The sequence below is a fragment of the Grammomys surdaster genome, unplaced genomic scaffold, assembly GCF_004785775.1.
Source record: "Grammomys surdaster isolate TR1022 unplaced genomic scaffold, NIH_TR_1.0 349, whole genome shotgun sequence".
NCBI classification, from domain to species: domain Eukaryota; kingdom Metazoa; phylum Chordata; class Mammalia; order Rodentia; family Muridae; genus Grammomys; species Grammomys surdaster.
Window position 1 is genome coordinate 480,451 of NW_021604768.1, and position 18,587 is coordinate 499,037.

General features: G+C 42.0%; 1 protein-coding gene across 1 annotated transcript; it reads right to left on the reverse strand.

Moving 5' to 3' along the window:
• Positions 1-8,092: 8,092 nt before the first annotated feature.
• LOC114630951 (acylcarnitine hydrolase-like) lies at positions 8,093-15,809 on the reverse strand. Its single transcript, XM_028779260.1, has 12 exons — positions 15,734-15,809; positions 15,193-15,403; positions 13,913-14,054; positions 13,122-13,255; positions 12,787-13,045; positions 10,642-10,740; positions 10,238-10,378; positions 10,034-10,114; positions 9,672-9,816; positions 9,175-9,309; positions 8,733-8,805; positions 8,093-8,306 (listed from the first exon to the last, which is right to left on the reverse strand). The coding sequence occupies exons 1-12, from the start codon at positions 15,807-15,809 to the stop codon at positions 8,093-8,095; spliced, it is 1,710 nt and encodes a 569-aa protein (XP_028635093.1).
• Between the last annotated feature and the right edge of the window lie 2,778 nt (positions 15,810-18,587).

The following is an 18,587-nucleotide window of genomic DNA, read 5'->3' on the forward strand; positions in this document are numbered from 1 at the left end:
CAGCAATCCAGCAATCCAGCAATCCAGCAATCCAGCAATCCAGCAATAGCAAATGAAACAGCAGTGAAGGCAGTAACAGGGGGAGCAGCAGCTGTCTCAGTGTATCCTCTGCTTTCTCGGGCCTCTGACATTTAGACCAACTTCTGAGTCCCCAGAATTAAACTATATGCAACTGGCAAAGGTCATGCCCCTCCTAGAGTTTGAGACAATCATAGTTAACATCTGTGGACAAAATGAAGAAGCTCCATATCCCACACTTGGCATTAAAAAAAAAAACCATAATGGCATAACATAACTAGCTTTTAAAAGAAACCAAAATTCTAACTATGAGCTGCATACAAAACTAACTCCCCAAAATCAGTCACCTTCCTGCGTACAAAAAAAAAAAAAAAACCAACAAGAAACAAAAAACAAAAAAAAAGTCAACCAACCAACCAAACAAACAAAAAAGCAAATGGACTGAGAAAGAAATCAGGGAAATACATTTCACAATAGCCTCAAATCATATAAATATCTTGAGGTAACTCTAACCCAACAAATGAAAGACTTATATGATAAAACTCCAAGCCATTGAAGAAAGAGATTGAAGAACACATCAGAAGATGGAAAGATATCCCATGATCATGATTCAGTAGGATTAACATAGTGAAAAGGACCATCCTATGAAAAAGAATCTACAGATTCAATGCAACCATCACCAAAATTCTAACACAGTTCTTCAGAGTATAGGAAAGAATGATTTATAGCTTCATATCAAACACAAAACCCCCAAGATTCCTAAATCAACCCTGAGTAATAAAAAGACTGGTGGAGGTATCACCACACACTATTCAACTGAAGACCAAGAAATTAGATTGAAGACCAAGACTTGAATGCACACACCTATGGGCACCTGATTTCTGACAAAGAGGTCAGAAGGACACACTGGAAATAAGATAGCATCAGCAACAAATGGTGGTGGATGGCTGCATGTAGAACAACCTGAATAGATACAGGTTTATCACCTGAACAAAACTCAACTCCTAATGGATCAAAGACCTCAACACACAAACAGATATACTGAACCTGATAAAAGAGAAAATGGAGAATAGCCTTGAACTTATTGGCTTAGGAAAGACTTTTTGAAGAGATCATTAGCACTAAAATCAACAATTAATAAATAGGATTTCATGAAACTGAAAAACTTTAGTAAGACAAAGGGCACCATCAATTGGACAAAACGAGAGCTTACAGAATGGAATAATTTTTTTTTTTACCAGCTTCACATTTGATAGAGAACTAATATCCAAAATACATCAAGAGTCCAAGAAACTAGATATCAAGAAAACAAATAATCCAATTAAAGTGGGATATGAACCTAAAGAAAGAATTCACAATAGAGGAAACTCAAATGGCTGACAAACATTTAAAAATTTTTCAGCATCCTTAGCTATCAGAGAAATGCAAATAAAATCTACATTGAGATTTCATCTTACCCCTGTGACAATGGCTAAGATTAACAAAGCAAGTGACAGCTCATGCTGGTGAGGACGTGGAGTAAGAGGAACACACATTTATTGCTGGTGGGAATGAGAACTTGTACAGCCACTATGGAAATCAGTATGGCAGATCCTCATGAAGATGGGAATAGATCTACCTCAAGATCCAGCTATACAACTTTCGGGCATATTTCCAAAATATGCTTTTCCTACCAGAGAGACACTTGCTCAACCATCTTCATAGTATCCAGAAACTGGAAACAACCCAGATGTCTTTCAACAAATGAATAGCTAAAGGTTTGGCACATTTACACAATGAAGTATTACTCACCTGTTAAAACATATGACAACAACATATGAAATGTAAATAAAATATTCAATAAATGGCCCATCTTTACCTTCAAAAAAGAAAACAAAACATACAACATCATGAAAATTGCAGGCAAATGGATAGAAGTAGAAAAATCTATCCCTAGTGAGGTGTCTCAGATTCAGAATGGTAAATACAGTATGTACTTGTTTATACATATACATTAACATTTAAGTCAATGATAACCAAGCTACAGTTCCTAGAACCAGAAAGGGTAGGTACAGAGCAAGGGATTAGAGGGAATGAAATGATCTCATTAGGAAACAGAAATATAATAGATAATTATGGATGGATGAGGGACTGGGATAAGAGGTTCAAGTGGTGAGGGGGGTTGAGGGAAGGAATATGGGAAAAGACAGCTAACAATAAGGGGCATTTAGGGATAGTATGGAAACTCAATACAGTATATACTTCTATATAAAGTAAATATATATGTGATATATGTGGCGCATATATATATATATATATATATATATATATATATATATATATGAAGGCAATCTAAATGAAATTGCCAAATAATAGGAGAGACAGAGTCCCAACTGGACTTCTCTTGTCACAAAATAAGCTTCCAGTATCAGGATTAAGTTACATCTAATTGAGTTGTTGGCTCAAAAAGTCCCATTGGAATCCCCAAACAAGCCAGTCTGTTCCTATCACTTACAGGTTACTCTCCACAGACCATCAGCACGGTCCCACTGCTGAAAACAACATCTATTCAACTCACTGAACAGAGAGAGATCCAGCTGGTATCTACATAGAACCTTCACAACTATATAATAGTGTCTTTGACTAAACCAGCCTACAACCCTTTGACCCACAGTGGTGTCCTTGCAAGATATGCTAGGGCAATGGTGGCACAAAACTGTGACAGTAACCAATCAATACCTAATATGACTTGAGTCTCACTCCTTGAGATGGAACCCATACTCAACACTGCTTGGGTGACCAAGGAACAGAGACTAATACCCCAGGTACCTAGAGTGAATCCAAATACTGCTGGTCTGAAAAAAGGAAAAGGGTAATGAATAAATGACTACACTCATAGTCAAGACCCTTCTTCAGCCATCATCAGAGAAACTTTCTATTGCTGTAGATGGTAACAAATGCAGAGACCCATAGTGAGGCATTATACAGAGAATGAGAGACCTTGGAACACTCAACCCTAAATGGGATGTCTGCTTCAAATCCCTTCCCACAGAGCTCAGGAGACCCTGAAGAAGAGAACGTTTACTGTAAGAACCAGAAGGAAAGGAGCACATGAAGAAAACAAGGCCCTCTGAATCTACATGAGCTCTGCTCATGTTGTGAATTCACAGAGAATGAAGCAGCCTGCATTGGGCCTGAACATGTCTGCATCAGGTCCTTTTGAATATATATTATGACTTCAAGTTTAATGTTTTTATGGGATTCCTGAGTGTGTGGATGAGTGGGTTACTGAGTCTTATGCCTTGTCTTGGATTCTTTTCCTTCTCTGATTTGTTCAGCCCAACTTCTATGTGATGGTTTTTAAATTTTATATTATTGTATTTAAGTTTGTTATACTTTAACATTATCTTCTAGAAGTCTGTTCTTTGCTAATGAGAAACAGAAAAGGAGTGGATACAAGTGGGAGGGGAGCTGGGGAGGAACTGGAAGGAGTAGAGGGAGGGGAAATCACAATCAAGATATATTAAATTAGAAAACAATCTATTTTTAATGAAATGGAAACATAAATTTTTAAAAAGAAGGGAACAACGAGTTAAAAACTTGGAAATGGTTCCTCAATGGAAAAAAAAAGTGTATATATGGGAAAAAGTGCACCGAATCATTTGCAAACAGACACTACTACTACACACACATGTAATCAGTGTTGGAAAAGATGTTTCTGGCATGCTCACATGAGGCTGAAGTAGATTCCAATGGTGTGGTCATTCTGAAAGACAGACTGGCGTTTTCTTCAAAGGTTAAACGTATCTTTGTGCATTGATTCAGTAAGTCTCCTCTAGGGTTTCTAGTCCAACAATGTGAGAGTATAGCAGAGAAACTCATGCTTGAAATGTTCACAACTGATTGATTAAAAGCAGATTAAAAAACAAACTCCCAATGTGTGCATAGTTGGGAACAAGCTGCACTTGGCCATAAGTCATATATGCTATACACCATACTATATTAAACTACGCTTTTGCAAAGTATGCCTTGCACTGAGAGACTCCATTTTACAAGGAGCACTCAACCTTATTTTGAGAATGGAGGATGATCTACACCTTGCTAGACATATAACCCCAAAGGTCATACTGTTCTGTGGTTGGCCTTCACTGCAATGGATTAAAAAATGAAAAGCTTGTTAATCCACAAATAACTTCTTGAGGATAAATTGGTCAGAAGTAGTATAGAGGAGTCACAGGGGACCAGGAGATTGAAGAAAAAGTCAAGATGACCAATTCGTGAAAATACCTGGTCTCAGGGAGGCAGGGAATAAGGATCACTACTGAACATGTCTGAACCTTCTGACATCCCCATCCTACTTGTATGACACACTCTACTGTCAAACATCTTCACAGATGTGCTCTGATTATGCAAGTGTAGGCTTCACAGTGTCTGCAGAATCTTTGTGGGTAAAAACAAACCTTAGCAGACACAAAGGAATCATCCCTATGCTTCGGGACCCACACACAGATAAACACACACATAGATACACAGAAATACACACACACACACATACACACACACACACAGACACACAGACAGACACACAAACACACACACACACACACACACACACACACACAGCCTCAGGCTTAAGAAAACAAATATATACCCAGGCCTACTTTTTGTATAACTTGCACCACTTGCTACCTTGGGACAGAAGTAGACTACATTGATAGATTGTCTTAAATATTGAACATAGGTGACGTTTGATTTACAAACACAATAAGTAGATATATTTTCCATTCTTCACAATCTTGATGGCCAATACAGGGACCTCTGTGTGCTATGTTCTGAAAGTTTATGCTTCACATGTCCATGGTGAAACCTGGTCTTCAATGGGATGTTAGTAAGGATTGAGTCTTTAGGAGTTGTCACAGGAGACCAGGGGATCTAAAAAGAAAGCCACTACAGAGAACTGTATCTAGGGTCTTGCACACTCTAGACAAGTCCTCTTCCACTAGGCTGTATTCCCGTAACGTTGGGGTTTTATGTATGCTTTGGTAATTTCATATATGAACACAATGTGTCCTGATCTGGAACCCCATTATTTATACTGTCTGCTCAGTTGAAGACATAAGATTCAATCTTTGGCAAAGAGAGCTAGCCCTCATCTCACAGCACATATGCTGGTGTCTCAACCTTGAGCTTTGAGCTCTCCACAACTATAAACACATTTCTATTGTTTATAAGTCATACATGCTATGATACATATATGTCCACACATGTCCACAGCATATATATTATTGAAACGTAATGTATCTATATAGGATGGATAGCCCTTTAGCTTCTGAGCTCACATAACCTTCCTGAGGCAGTCTTTCAAGGAGCTGAACCACAGACATGCATTTCAGGACTGAACTAGCTGGCAGCTTATGTACATTTTTTTCTATAGCAGATTAAATTGATGAAGTCAGCTGGTCTGGGGCTTATTGGATATGTTATAAGTCATTTCTATTTGTGAGAAAGCTTGGTAGTTGGTTAAAAATGAACATGGAAATTTGACACTCAACTACGTCAGATATAGACAACTACCCTAGAGTTTTCAAGGAGGGCACAGAGAATTGGATTTCTGGTTTTATATATGTCAGTTAAGTCCTCTACCATAGAGCTGTATTCCAAGAACCTTGAGATTTTTTTCTCTTCAGTAATTTTATAAATGAAAGCAATGTGTCATATTCATGCATATCTACCCTCATCACTTCCAAGACCACTCACCACCATCACTTTATTTTACATTGTTTCTAGTTGCTATTCTATTTCCCTTGTTCCTCTTCTTTCTCTTCCCCCCTTCCTTAATAATCTGCTGAGACAAGTTAGATCTTTATGATTTTTTTGTACTTTTTTTTCAAAACAGGGTTTCTCTGTGTATCTCTGTCTGTCTTGGAACTCTATCTGTAGACCAGGCTTATCTGGAACACAGAAGTCCACCTGCTTCTGCACTCAGAATGCTGGATTAAAGATGTGCACGACCACCTCATAACATCCATTACTTTGTACATTTTATGTGGAGACAGACCACAACTAAAATTTCCAGTTTTTCCAGGAGCTTGCTGTATAGATCAGGCAAGTCTTAACTTGTGATCCCTGGCCTCAGATCTCTGAGCAACTAAGATTTCAAGTCCTATGTCATCTAATCTGTCTTTTTAAAAACTTTTTATGGTGCTCAGGGCTTTTTACATGCAGGGCAAGCTGTCTACCACTGCTGTATCCCTAGTCTTACAACTTCTTTAAATGTGTAACACATGTGCCTTAAGACATAGCAATTTTGCTCTAGATTGTAAAGCCAACAATAGAATACATGGGATCACATAAAATCATTGTAATAATTTCCATACAGCTTATTAAAATACAAACAAAGGGTGGATGCCCTCTATAATCCTGTAATTCAACCTGTAATACATCCACTGAGGAAGCCAGAGCAGCAGGATCATGTGTTTAGGGCCCTTCTGGGCTACATAGAAACTTTCTCAAAGAAAAGAGATAATAAACAAGGACAACAGTTATGCATAGTCTGGTAAGTGGATAAAGTGTGTTGTGTGCACACTTGGATGGCATTCTACAATAAAAGGAAACAAAACCATTATGTGAACTGACCTACCCAGTCACAAAACATTTTATTTATATTAGATTTGAGACAAGTCCTAATATAGTAAGACAAAGTAATGTCATGTTTACTCTGAAGCAGGGTTAAAAGTAGTTAATGGCACCCAAAGGACTTGAGGGAATCTTTATGGGAAGCAAGTGGGAATCTGATTTGGTGGCAGGTGCATGCCTTGAGAATTTACTCAGACTTACTAAATCAGATACCTAAAAGAGATTAATTCAATCTCATCTAAACAGTCCACAGTAGTCTGAGGGTTCCTGGGTGGATCCATTGCCCACCATGCACAAGTCCTAAGATCAGTCCCTAGCACCATAGAACCAATCCACACTCAAGCTATCAAAAATAAGAAAATTGTTAAAGTCTCAAACATAACTGACACTCAGTTCAGTGTGTCTATACAGAGCTGATGAGCACAGGCATGTTGGCAGTAGGAACTTCAGCCAGTGATGTACATATAAAATGGAAACATCCTAAGTGGTCAGTCTCACTGACAGGAAGGTCTTGCCTGCCCCCCACTTCAAGTCAGCAGGGACTTAATACTATCCTTGAATGATTTTGTTTACGAATTCCACCAAGAGAAGGCACCAGAAGTAATCCTTGAGACTGATTTCCCAGAGAACTGTTTCTCACCACACAGCAAATCTGTAGGCATTTGAACCCCGAATTTCACAATCTATATGACTGTATATTTGTTTCTGTTGTTGTAAGTTACTAAAGTTATGATTGTTATTTTGCTTCAGAGATGTGGGTCTTGTTATCATGCCCCAGGGGTATGTAATGTTTCTATCTTGGCCTTCAAATATTTGAGGTCACTGATGCTATGAGTGCAGTTCGTAGTTTATGATATTTTGGGAGCATCATTTTGAAGGCAGTAAGGTTTAGAGAAAACAGGTTTCCTGTTGTCAGTTATGAATATGAGAAAACATAAATTTGCAAAGAGAAGATACAGGATTCTAATGTAGTCAGTCTTCTGTAGTTAACAGTCCCTGAAGCATCCACTTCATTTGAGGAGGGGCTGGGGCTTGGAGAAGATGAGAGTGAGGATGGGGAGAAGACAAGGGAAGAAAGGAAGGAAGGAAAGAAGGAAGGACAAACAAAAGGGAAAAAGAAGGAATGGAGGAATGAATGGAAAAAAGAAGGAAGGAAGAAAGGAAGAAAGGAAGAAAGGAAGAATGAAAGAAAACAGAAGAAAGGATTGAAGGAAGGAAGGAAGAAGGAGCCTAGTTTCAATGAAGGTTTAAAGACGATCTGGGTACTTAGGGTTCACACATCTACAATGTTATGGAAACTTTTATTAAGACAAATAAAAATTTACCCAGAAGAATAAGATGTAACACATAAAAGGCACTGCATACATGTCTGAAAGAGAAAAAATTGGAATTAGCAATGATTCTCTGAGTGTTGGAACAAAAAAATGGACATTAAACCTCACAATGACCCCTCCTGCCCTCATTCCCACACCCCTTTCCTGATACCGAACACTACAGCATGGTTTCCATGAGCCCCATTTATCTCCTGGATCTTCTGGGGCAGAGTCTTGGTCCAGAACTGCAGCCTACTGGCCTTCAGGGCTTGGCCCACAGTAGGCTGGGTATTCAGCTGCAGGTACTGTTCATTTTGGTCCAACCCAGGCCAGTGGGGTAGATTCTCACTATTGGGGTTCCTGTGGATGTGGCAGCCAGCAAAGAACAGTAAGTTTACAGTCATCGAAAGCCCAATCCTACATTTTGAGTGAGGGCAATGGAACCATTAGGACACTGACTAATGGGGTCTAATGGGACAGGTGTCCTGATATGTGCATAGAAGTGTCACTCACAAGTTTCTGCTTCATGTGGGGGAAACTATCTGACCTATTTTATGTCACCTCTAAGAGGCAAGATCTAAGGAAAAGTACCATAGCATAATAGACCCACCATCTGGATCACTGTGAGAGGACCAGTTAACACCTACAAAGTACCTATATAAATATGCTATTGTGTAGAAAAGACTCTATCATGCGATGGAAGATTCATGCATGCTAGAAACCCACCTTTCAAAAGAAGCCCTAGATAGGGACCCACATGTGTAAGGTTGAGGGGAGTGCTCTCACCGCTGTCGTGCAAAGTTGGCCCAGTACTTCATCATCTTCTTGTTCAGCAGCTTCTCCTCCTCGGTGAAGTTAGCTGGAGTCATGAGAAAGACAAAGTGAATGCCACCTCATATGATTGCCATGTCATTCTTCACATGTGTCATCCCAGCTGTTATCTGACCCCAAAATATTATTATTTTTTGCCTACCTTCTTCATTATTTAGTATGCAAGATCCCCAATTCAATTCCTGCCCTGATGTGATGTCAGCTCCTCCATCACAGGCTAGACTGGAAAGGGTGTAGATTCTAAGCTAAGCATTGTTTTGAGGTCATGATGTGGTACACATGTGAGTTTTTTCCCTCTCTCATAACCTAGGTTTTCTGAAAAAGACTGAAAGCTCAGGAGTCCCTACAGGAGTCATCCAAGACCGCATTCAGTTCAAATAAAGAAATAAAGACTCACGTTTCATGCCCCAGAAGTACCCAAAGACAAAAGGAACCTCATCTCCATGGTCAGCCTTCACGTGGGATGGCTTGGGTTCCTTTATGTAGCTGGGTCGATGTTGGAATTCATAGAAGTAGACAGGGGCATGGGAACCTGGGGATGGGGACAAATAATGACTTAGTTGCCTCTCACCTGAAGTTTTTCTCATAAATATTTGGACAACAAGTTGCATCAATCAAAGTTACTCAGAATCATAGAAGTTAAATGGGAGAGGGTGATCAAGGCTGGAGCAGCAGCAGTGGAAAAGTCTTTGGCTAATCAGTGCCCATGGCCTTCCCAGCTGAGTGGTTTTGTTAGGTCAATAGAGTATCAGGAACCAATTTCCTCTGGTGTACCCAAATTTCCCTCTCTTAAACTAGACGTGAGGAGACCTGGACACCACTGCACTCCTCAGTGTTCACCCATGACTCCCGTCTCTGAGATGCTGCCATAAGACTTGACACAGTTATACTCACGTTGAAATTGTGCTACTTGGAGAGCAGGGATCACAAACAGGTAGTCTGCGGTCATCTCTTTGTACTGTATTTGGAGGGTCTCTGAGTCCTGAGTGTCCCCCATGTACTCTTCCATTAGCAGGTCACCACACTCAGGAGGCAGCTTCTACACCAGGAGATAAGGAACAATGAGGTTAGGCATAGTACAGATTCAGTAGGCAGCTACATTTGATATCTGGAGAATGTGGCCTGGAATGAAATAAGGTATAGGCCCGAAGACCCCACACAGAATCACAATATGCACTGATTATATTAATAGAGATGCTGTCTGAGAAGGAGATATGAGGGACCCTTCTATTTAGAGAGGACTAAATATATCTCACCATTTGTACTGCTGCATTCTTCAGAAGAGCCTGCAGGTTCTGTCTGGTTATTTTCATTATTGTCTGAATATAGCCCATGGCCTGGGGGGCAGAAGACAATAGTAAGTGTGGTGTCTGATGAACTTAGATTAAAGATGTATTGAGTTTCTATGGCTTAGCATTCATATGCTCTCCAGGCTCCCAGAGATTGGAACTGTGCCTCACCTTAGGAAGGGTGTAACCATACTCATCATTGTTGACACCAATGATGCTGGGGACAGGGTGAAAATCCTCAGATGCCAACAACTCTTTGGGATGCCTGGGTAGGAACTTCCCATCCACCACAGCAGGGATAACCTTGAAGACCTGAGTAACATTAGAAGCCAAAGCTGATTGTTAGTGAAATAAATACCCTGATGTCGACTGAGTCAGCTCCACCATTGTCTCATTTCTCACTAGTTTCAGGGTGATCTGCTCACTCTGGAGGAGAATCTACACTTAGATTAGCCTATCTTGATATTCATTTTGCACACAGAACTGAAAGTACACAAAGGCATGAAGATGAAGTGTTTGATTCAGAATCCCACATCATGTAGATCAGGTTGTCCCAGACACACAAGTCTCCCAACCTTGGTAATAGCCAGCATCTCTGCTTCACTCTTGCCTCTCAGACAGTACACCAGGGCCTCTGAGTCCATGGCCTCACATCCAGAGAGCCTGGCTACCATCTGCGAAGGGAATGAGGCAAGACAAAGAGTTCTCAATCAAAGTTGATGCTGTTGTGCCTAATTCTGACACTATAGTGTGGATTGGAATAAATACATATTGTTCCCATCGTACAATTACTCAGATTGACAGCCAGCAGGCAGGACCCTTTCTACCTGCATACCTATTCTTTTTATTTAGAGTAGCTTTGATTTTCCACCTATTTCTCTGTGTTTCATTTATTGGAGTAAATATAATTGTCTAAAGGTTTGCATATGAAGTTTTGGAAACAAAGTCTCAGTCTTTACTGTCCCCCTTATTTGACAGGGTGACTTCTTGTTTTGTTACTGCCTACACTAACGAGCTGGTTTATGAACATCCTAGGATTCTCATGTCTCTGCTTCCCACCTGATGAGATTAACATGAGAATTAAAGATACATGTTACTATTTCCACCTTTTTGTGTGTTATTGGGATTTGAACTTATGGCCTCAGGCTTGCACTCCAAGCCCTTTTAAAAACTAGTGAAATCAATCTGGAGTTTCCTCAGAAAATTGGACATAGATCTACCTGAAGACCCAGCTATACTACTCCTGGGCATATACCCAAAAGATGCCCACCATGCCAGAGGAGTACATGCTCCACTATGTTCATAGCAGCCTTATCTGTGATAGCCAGAAGGTAGAAACAACTCAGATGTTCCACAATAGAAGAATAGATACAGAAAATGTGGTTTGTTTAAACAATGGAATACTATTCAGCTATTAAGAACGAGGATATTATGAGTATTGCAGGCAAATGGATGGAACTCAAAAATACCATGCTGAGTGAGATATCTCAGATCCAAAAAGACATGCATGGTATGTGCTCACTCATAAGTGGATATTAGTCAAAAAAGTTCAGAATACCCAGAATACAATCCACAGAACTCAAAAAGTTTAAAAAGCCATAGAGCCCAAGTGAAAATGCTTTAACCCCACTAGGGAGGGAAAAGAAATCAGAGGGCAGAAAGAGGGAGGAAACTAGGTGATGGAGGAGAGGGGAAAGGGCAGGGGAGAGGGGGAACATGATCAGGTATTGAGAGGGTACCAGGAGTGAAGCCCCAAGGGCCAGAAGAATTAATGGAAATATACAACTTCAGGAGGTAGGAGGTAGGGGGACCTTCTAGAATGTACCAGAGACCTGGAAAGTGAGAGAATCTCAAGACTCAAAGGGAGGGTCCTTAGAGAAATGTCCAACAGCAGGTAGAGAGAACTTGTAGAGTCCACCTCCAGTAGAAAGATAGGGCATCAAGTGGAGGGATGGGGTTGCCTTTCCACACTCAAAAACTCTTAGAATTGGCCCTGTCTAAAAGAACTGCAGGGACAACAATGGAAAAGAGAGTGAGGGAAAGAAGGTCCAGTGACAGGCCCAAATTGGGACCCATTTTAAGTGGAGGCTCCAAGACCTTACACCATTACTGATGTTATTATGTGCTTACAGACATGGTAGCCCTCCAAGAGGCCCAAGAAGTAGCTGACTGAGACAAAAGCAGATACTTACACCCAACCAATGTACAGAAGCCAGGAGTCCCTGTAGTTGAATTAGGGAAATGCTGGCAGAAGCTATGGAGGAGGGCAATCCCATAGGAAGACCAGGAGTCTCAACTAACCAAAGACTCCTCAGATCTCTCAGACACTTAGCCATCAACTAGGCAGCATAAAGTAGCTGGTCAGAGGCCTCTGACACACACACAGCAGAGGACCGCCTGGTCTTGTCTCAATGAGAGAAGATGCACATAACCCTTGAGAGACTTGAGGCCCCAGGGAAAGGGGAGGTCTGGTAGGGTATGTGGGGGTTTGTGAGGGTGTGGAGACATTTTCTTGGGAATGGGGGAGGAGGAATGGGATGAGGAACTGTCAGAGGACAGAACGAAAGGAGGATAATGACTGGACTATAAAAAATGATTAAAGATAAAAAACTAAAATAAAAAAATTATTGGAAAGAAGTTATTTCCCATGGTACTTGATTTCCCCACTGAACAAAACACCAGAGTATAACAGCTGAGGCAGCAGGGCTGAGAACACTCACAGTAGAGACCATCTCAGAGGTGTCAGAGATAAGGTCAGGCAGCAGAGCCACCCCACTCTCCATGATGGCACCATGGAAGAGCCCCTGGGACATGGGGGACACAACATGTGAAGACACACTTGTGCCACCTGCAGACTCGCCAAAAATAGTGACACAGTCAGGGTTGCCTCCAAAGTAGGCAATGTTCTGCTTGACCCAGCGCAGGGCGGCCACTTGGTCCAGGTATCCCCAGTTGCCTCTGGCGTGCTCATCTCCAGTGCTGAGAAGTGGAAGGCACATGGATCAAAAGGCTGTCTAGGTTCTGATCAGCTACTATTGCCCAGTAATGGCCTTACCTGAAAAAGCCCAGGACACCTAGACGATACTGGATATTGACAACCACCAAGTCCTCAGTGGCTGTCAATAGAGATGAATCAAACATGGAAGCCGATCCTGTGACCAGTGCACCTCCATGGATCCACACCATCACCTGGAGAAGTCAAGAAGGAAGCCAGGAAGCTCCTACCCTGTCTAAGCTCTCTTGTCTGCGTACTAAAATATCAACTCTTGTGCCTCTGTGCAGCTACAAAAATACATAAAAATCCTCAGGACTTCAGGGCCTTGGCCACAGCCAGGACCCTCTAGCATTCTCATTAGTGTATTTCTCGTCCCCATTCCTACCCTGTGTCTATGTTTGAATTTATGCCTCTATGTATAGAGTGATGTCATCATTACTCAGGCTGTTCACAGTGGAACATAGAAGGGTGTCTCCATGGACATATCTCCAGATTAAAAATGGAAAGGATCATCAACTCTCATTGTCACAACAGATCATTCAAAAGTGTAAATTTGGGTGACCTCAACGTTGAGGTCTTGAGCCCCTAAGTGATTCTGCAGAGAACAAGTCATAGAATGAGTTCTGGTTTTATCAAAGAGTGAGACCCTTTGATGGCTCAGTGCTCCAGCCCGAGCTCAGTGCTCTGTGTCCCATACCCAGGCTTCAGTTGCTTCATGTGACTGAGATGGCCTTTGACCCAAGTAAAGCTAAGACTTTCATCAGGGTCCACTCTGCAATGGAACTCAGGTTGCTTTTGTCCCTTCTAATCATCTTGCCCTCTCCCCAAGCTGACCACAGCCTGAGACTCACAGTCAGGTTAGAGCCCTCGTGGGCATAGGTTGGTGTGTAGATGTTGAGATACAGGCAGTCCTCAGACATAGAGATGGAAGACAGGTTCATTTTCATATCTGGCAGGCCTAATTCACTCAGCATATCATGATTTTGCAGACACCTGATGAAAATAGCAGACAGATATTCCAAGGAATGGATGGTGATTAAAACCCAATGTGAGTCTGGAGATTTTCATCTCAGGCATGTTCAGCTGCTGCTCCTCACATATTCTCTCCTTAAGTCCCTTCTGACCAAGGGAAAGGCCACAGGCTCCATGAAAGCTGGGATGGAGCCAGATTTCTAGGGAGGCTGCCAGTGGATGCTATTCTTTCTGAGTCTGAGAGAGAGAGAGAGAGAGAGAGAGAGAGAGAGAGAGAGAGAGAGAGAAACTAGCAAGGGTCTCCATGGAAATGATCAGCTGTCTGTAATGAAGTTCATGGAGTTATATAAGAAAATTGAGTTAAGCATTAGCAGGCACACAAACATTTTCTAGTCTCTGTTCCTGGGCATGGCTGTGATGTGAGCAGCTCCTGTAGTTTTGATTCACTGTGTTTACCCAAAGGATGGATTGTAATCTGGACCATCTAATAGTACCTTTCCCCCATAAGTTGTTTTTTTTTGGTACTTTATTACAGCAGCAGAAAACAATCTAAGATAGTAATAGTTGGGTGTTGTACTTATACAGCTGCTAGAGGATACAGTGGACAATGCTGCCCTAAAGGGTAGTGGGTAGTCATCATATGTACAGACTCTCAGGGAACTTCTCTTGTTGGCAGTGTCTTCAGAGGGAATTAATTACACATATTTGTTCCACGGTTAATGGCACATGGCCTTATAGGTTTTCACAATGACTGTGAGGAGGCGGTTAGCAAGAATTGATCACTGCTGTACTCAAGGACCTGTAGTATATTCTCCTGGATTCAGGGTGCTTGATGCAGAATATGTGACATTTAATCATGCCTAGAGATCCCCCCATTGTGGTAGAGAACACTTTGTTAATGGAAATGTGTGAACAATTTTATCTTTGTTTTTCTTTATAGTACCTCCACATTTTTCCCCATGAGTGCTAAGCTCTGATCCAGGAGCCTGGTACAGTTGTTCTACTTAGCCTTAGTACATTATCAGAAAACACAAAGGGCACTTATCCACAAATAGAGAAAACTGCTGCATAGCTGAGATGGACAACACACTTCAGCATGGCCCAGAGCTTAGAGACAGTCTTACCTCAGTGCCTGAAACCCTCTGGGTCAAAAGCTTACATGGCCGGGAATGAGGTCCCATCCCTCACACCATTCCATGGCTCAGGGTCCTCAGGAGGTGCAAAGCGCAGTTGTCCTACAGGAGGCTTGGCAAAAGGAATTCCCAGGAAGATGTAGATATCAGTTTTAGTGTCTTTCACGTGTACAAGGCTGCCTCGGACCTGGCCAGTGTGTGTGTTTCTGATGGGGCTGGACTCTGATGAGTTTTGTCCTGGTGGAGAGATGTCATTCGAGTTAATTTTCTGTAATCAGCTGCCAGCAGATTGTGAGATTTCCACCTCATTGTTACCAGAGCACAGAAGAAGGGAACCCAACTGCAGCCCCTCCCACCCTCAATTCACCTGTGTATAGCTTGTGAGTGTAGGAGCTTCCCTATCCCTCTGGCTAGGAACCATTCAATATATGGGATTTCCCTATGGTCGTTACCTACAGTTTGAGAATGTCTGATCTATAACTTCAATCAGCTCCCTCCTCGTCCCCCATGCCTTCCTTTCTACAAGCTCAGTTATTCTCTGACTCCAGTCAGTCCCCATTGCCTCACCTTTCACATGGATAAGAAGAAGCAGCAGCCCAAAAACCACAGCATGCAGCCAGCTGTGCAGTTGGTACCATGGCATGGTCAGCTCTCAGGTCTGCCTCTGTGCTGCTAAGATGGCCACGTTTCACAAACAGGAAGCAGACTGTGTGAGTTCTGTCCAGGCAGGAATTGAAATAAAAAGATGTAGGTGGGGACCCTGTGGTTGGTCAAAGTTCTCATTATAGAAGTTATTAGTTGCAAGTGATAGGAGCCAACGGTCACAAGTGATAGGAGCCAACGGCCAGTAGGCAGGGAAAAGTTACCTCTGCTGTTTCTGTTCCCTCTCTGGTCTCCTGGAAAGGCACAGCATGAATTCTGGAGCTTGCTTGGGATACCAGGAACCTTGTCCCCTCACCTGGGCAGAAAACAGGAGAAGTCAGAGAGCTTCTATGAGAAGGTCACAGTCAAGGTGTCACAGAAAAATTGGATAAATGTAGGAGGTGTGAGTGTGACCTTCTCCTCAAGACTACCCCAACCTTTGAAGACTCAGTTTATTGAGCCTGCTTCCAGGGTCCTTGGTCCCTGAAATTATCTTAGGATCTGCATGGTCCCTCTCCCTGTTAGGTCACATTTGTTCCAACAAAACACACTCAAATTCTGTAGGCTTTTAAAGTTGACAGTCCCTTTTCACTCCACAATGATGAGTCTCCTCTTAGTGGTCAGCTCCTGCCAACATCAACTTCACAGTCATTCATCCATTTAACAAATGGTTTTAATTGTTTGCATTTGTTGTGCTCATGGATATATGTGTGTGTGGGGGGGGTGCTCCCAGGCCATGGGAAGGTGAAAGGAGAAGTTGTGCTAAGTCCATCTACTCTTTCCGCCCTGTTAATCTCAAGAAAGAACTTAGGTCAGCAGAATTGGAGGAACATTCTCTTACCACACCCTAATCAATCTCACTCTTATCCATATGAGCAGTACTTAATGAGGTCTTAGTAACTCCAATGCTGGGAGTCAATCAATGATAAACCTGAGATACAAATCAATAAATAGAAGTTTCAGAATTGCAAAAAACCCTGAGACTATATATTCAAGAATGCAGGATCAGGAGCCCATATCCAATCCAGCCTGACTCTCTGGAGGGAGATTTGTGGGGATCAGTGTCAGATAGACTTTAGTGAGAACTGACATTGATCCAAATTATGATTACCATCTTTATTATCCAAAAAAAATAATAATCCAGAGCCTGCACTATGACACTACAGAACTTCTTCCTGTGTCTCTCTGATTCCCTGGCATAACATAGCACTGTTTTTCCTGGTTTCTCTAATCAACAGGTCTCTGATACAATTTCACCCCTCCAATGCACTCTTGTCCTATCTGTGGTCCTAGTCTTTCTTGGTAGTTGTTCTCTCTGCACCAAGTTCCCTGACCAAAGAATTCTTACACCATGAAGTTCTGTGTTCCTTCACTCTGGGTCCTTGGCATCTGTGTGCTTCTTAATCCAAGACAATTTTGTAGCTCAGCTCCAGAAATCCCTGTGTGCTCTGCTACTCACTGCACTATCACTCAGAGGCCCCGTGTTGATGATGGCCATGGCCACAATGAAAATGTAAAATGAAGAAGACACTCAGGTTCAGCTCTGTGGAAGTAAGGAGTGAATAGTGGAACCATGAGAGATAGATACAGAGTAGTGTGTGTGTGTGTGTGTGTGTGTGTGTGTGTGTGTGTGTGAGAGAGAGAGAGAGAGAATGAGAGAGACAGACAGACAGAGACAGAGAGACAGAGACTTTTCTTTGCCTCTCAGGATACATACGTCATGATCAGGGCCATCAGGACATAACTGGCAGGGAGGCAGTGCGTGAATGGCAGCTGGTTCTACAATGTGGGTCATAGAGACACCATTCTGTGGACTGGTAGACTCTTCAATATGTTGAGTCTACAGCTTCTCTTATACCAGATACTCAAGTGCCTGCAAGTTTTCCTTAGTTAAGGACAATTACTCTACCCACACAGGCTTGCCTGTCAACTACTTTAGGGGTGGAGTCATTGGTATTTCAGCAGTGCTTCCACCCCCCATAAATTTGAAAACTCAATCCCTGAAATATCCTGTATTTAGACAATTGACACAGCCTGGGATTGTTTTTGATGACAATATCAATACCATCCCCAGGATCATCTGACATCCCATCCATCATTTCATCATGAGCTGTCTCTGGAATTGCAGGAATATCAATTTGAATGTCCCATTTTTAGTAAAAAAAAAAAATCCATTTTCCATATCTTCATGTGTCTGTCAGGCACATAAGGTCACAACTTCCTTGATTTTCCTTCTGGCCCCACATATCAACATATAATATACTTTGTTTTATTTGAGATAATTTTCTAATTCCTATAAACTGTATACAAACCTTCTGAAATATCCTCATATAGGAGTTGGTGAGAAAATTACTTTTGAAGTCTTTAATGTCTGAGAGGAGGTGGATGACTTTTCCTGACAGGCTTAGCTACAGCAGAAGGCTACTCTCCAAACCCAAGCCTTAGCAGCTGCCCTGAGGCCAACCCCACCTCTGCAGAGTGTACAGGAGGTCCTGCATGTCCCATCCCACCCAGGACTAGCCTAAGTCAACTCTACTAAGGGCCTGTTTAAAATGTGGTCATGAAAGACATTGGTCTTGCTGGTGCTTCAGCCTGCAGCAGCCCCCCAAGCCGGGCTCTGCCAGCAAGAAGCCTGGCCATTGAAAGTCGGCATGCCCTATGCAGGCTTGTCCTCTGTGCAGTTTGGAGTTTATGATGTTTTGGGGATTGCATTGTGAGTTGATGAATGCAATAGGGCTTAGGGAAAGCAGGTTTTCAGTTGCTAATTTTAAATATAAGA

Excerpts from the sequence above, each read along its gene's own strand:
- LOC114630951 (XM_028779260.1), bottom strand. The coding sequence starts at position 15,809 with ATGCCATGGTACCAACTGCACAGCTGGCTGCATGCTGTGGTTTTTGGG. Across the intron at positions 13,256-13,912 it reads ACGAGGGCTCTAACCTGACT|GTGATGGTGTGGATCCATGG; the intron begins GTGAGTCTCAGG and ends TGACTTCTCCAG. Across the intron at positions 9,310-9,671 it reads CCAAGTAGCACAATTTCAAC|GTTCCCATGCCCCTGTCTAC; the intron begins GTGAGTATAACT and ends CCCCATCCCCAG.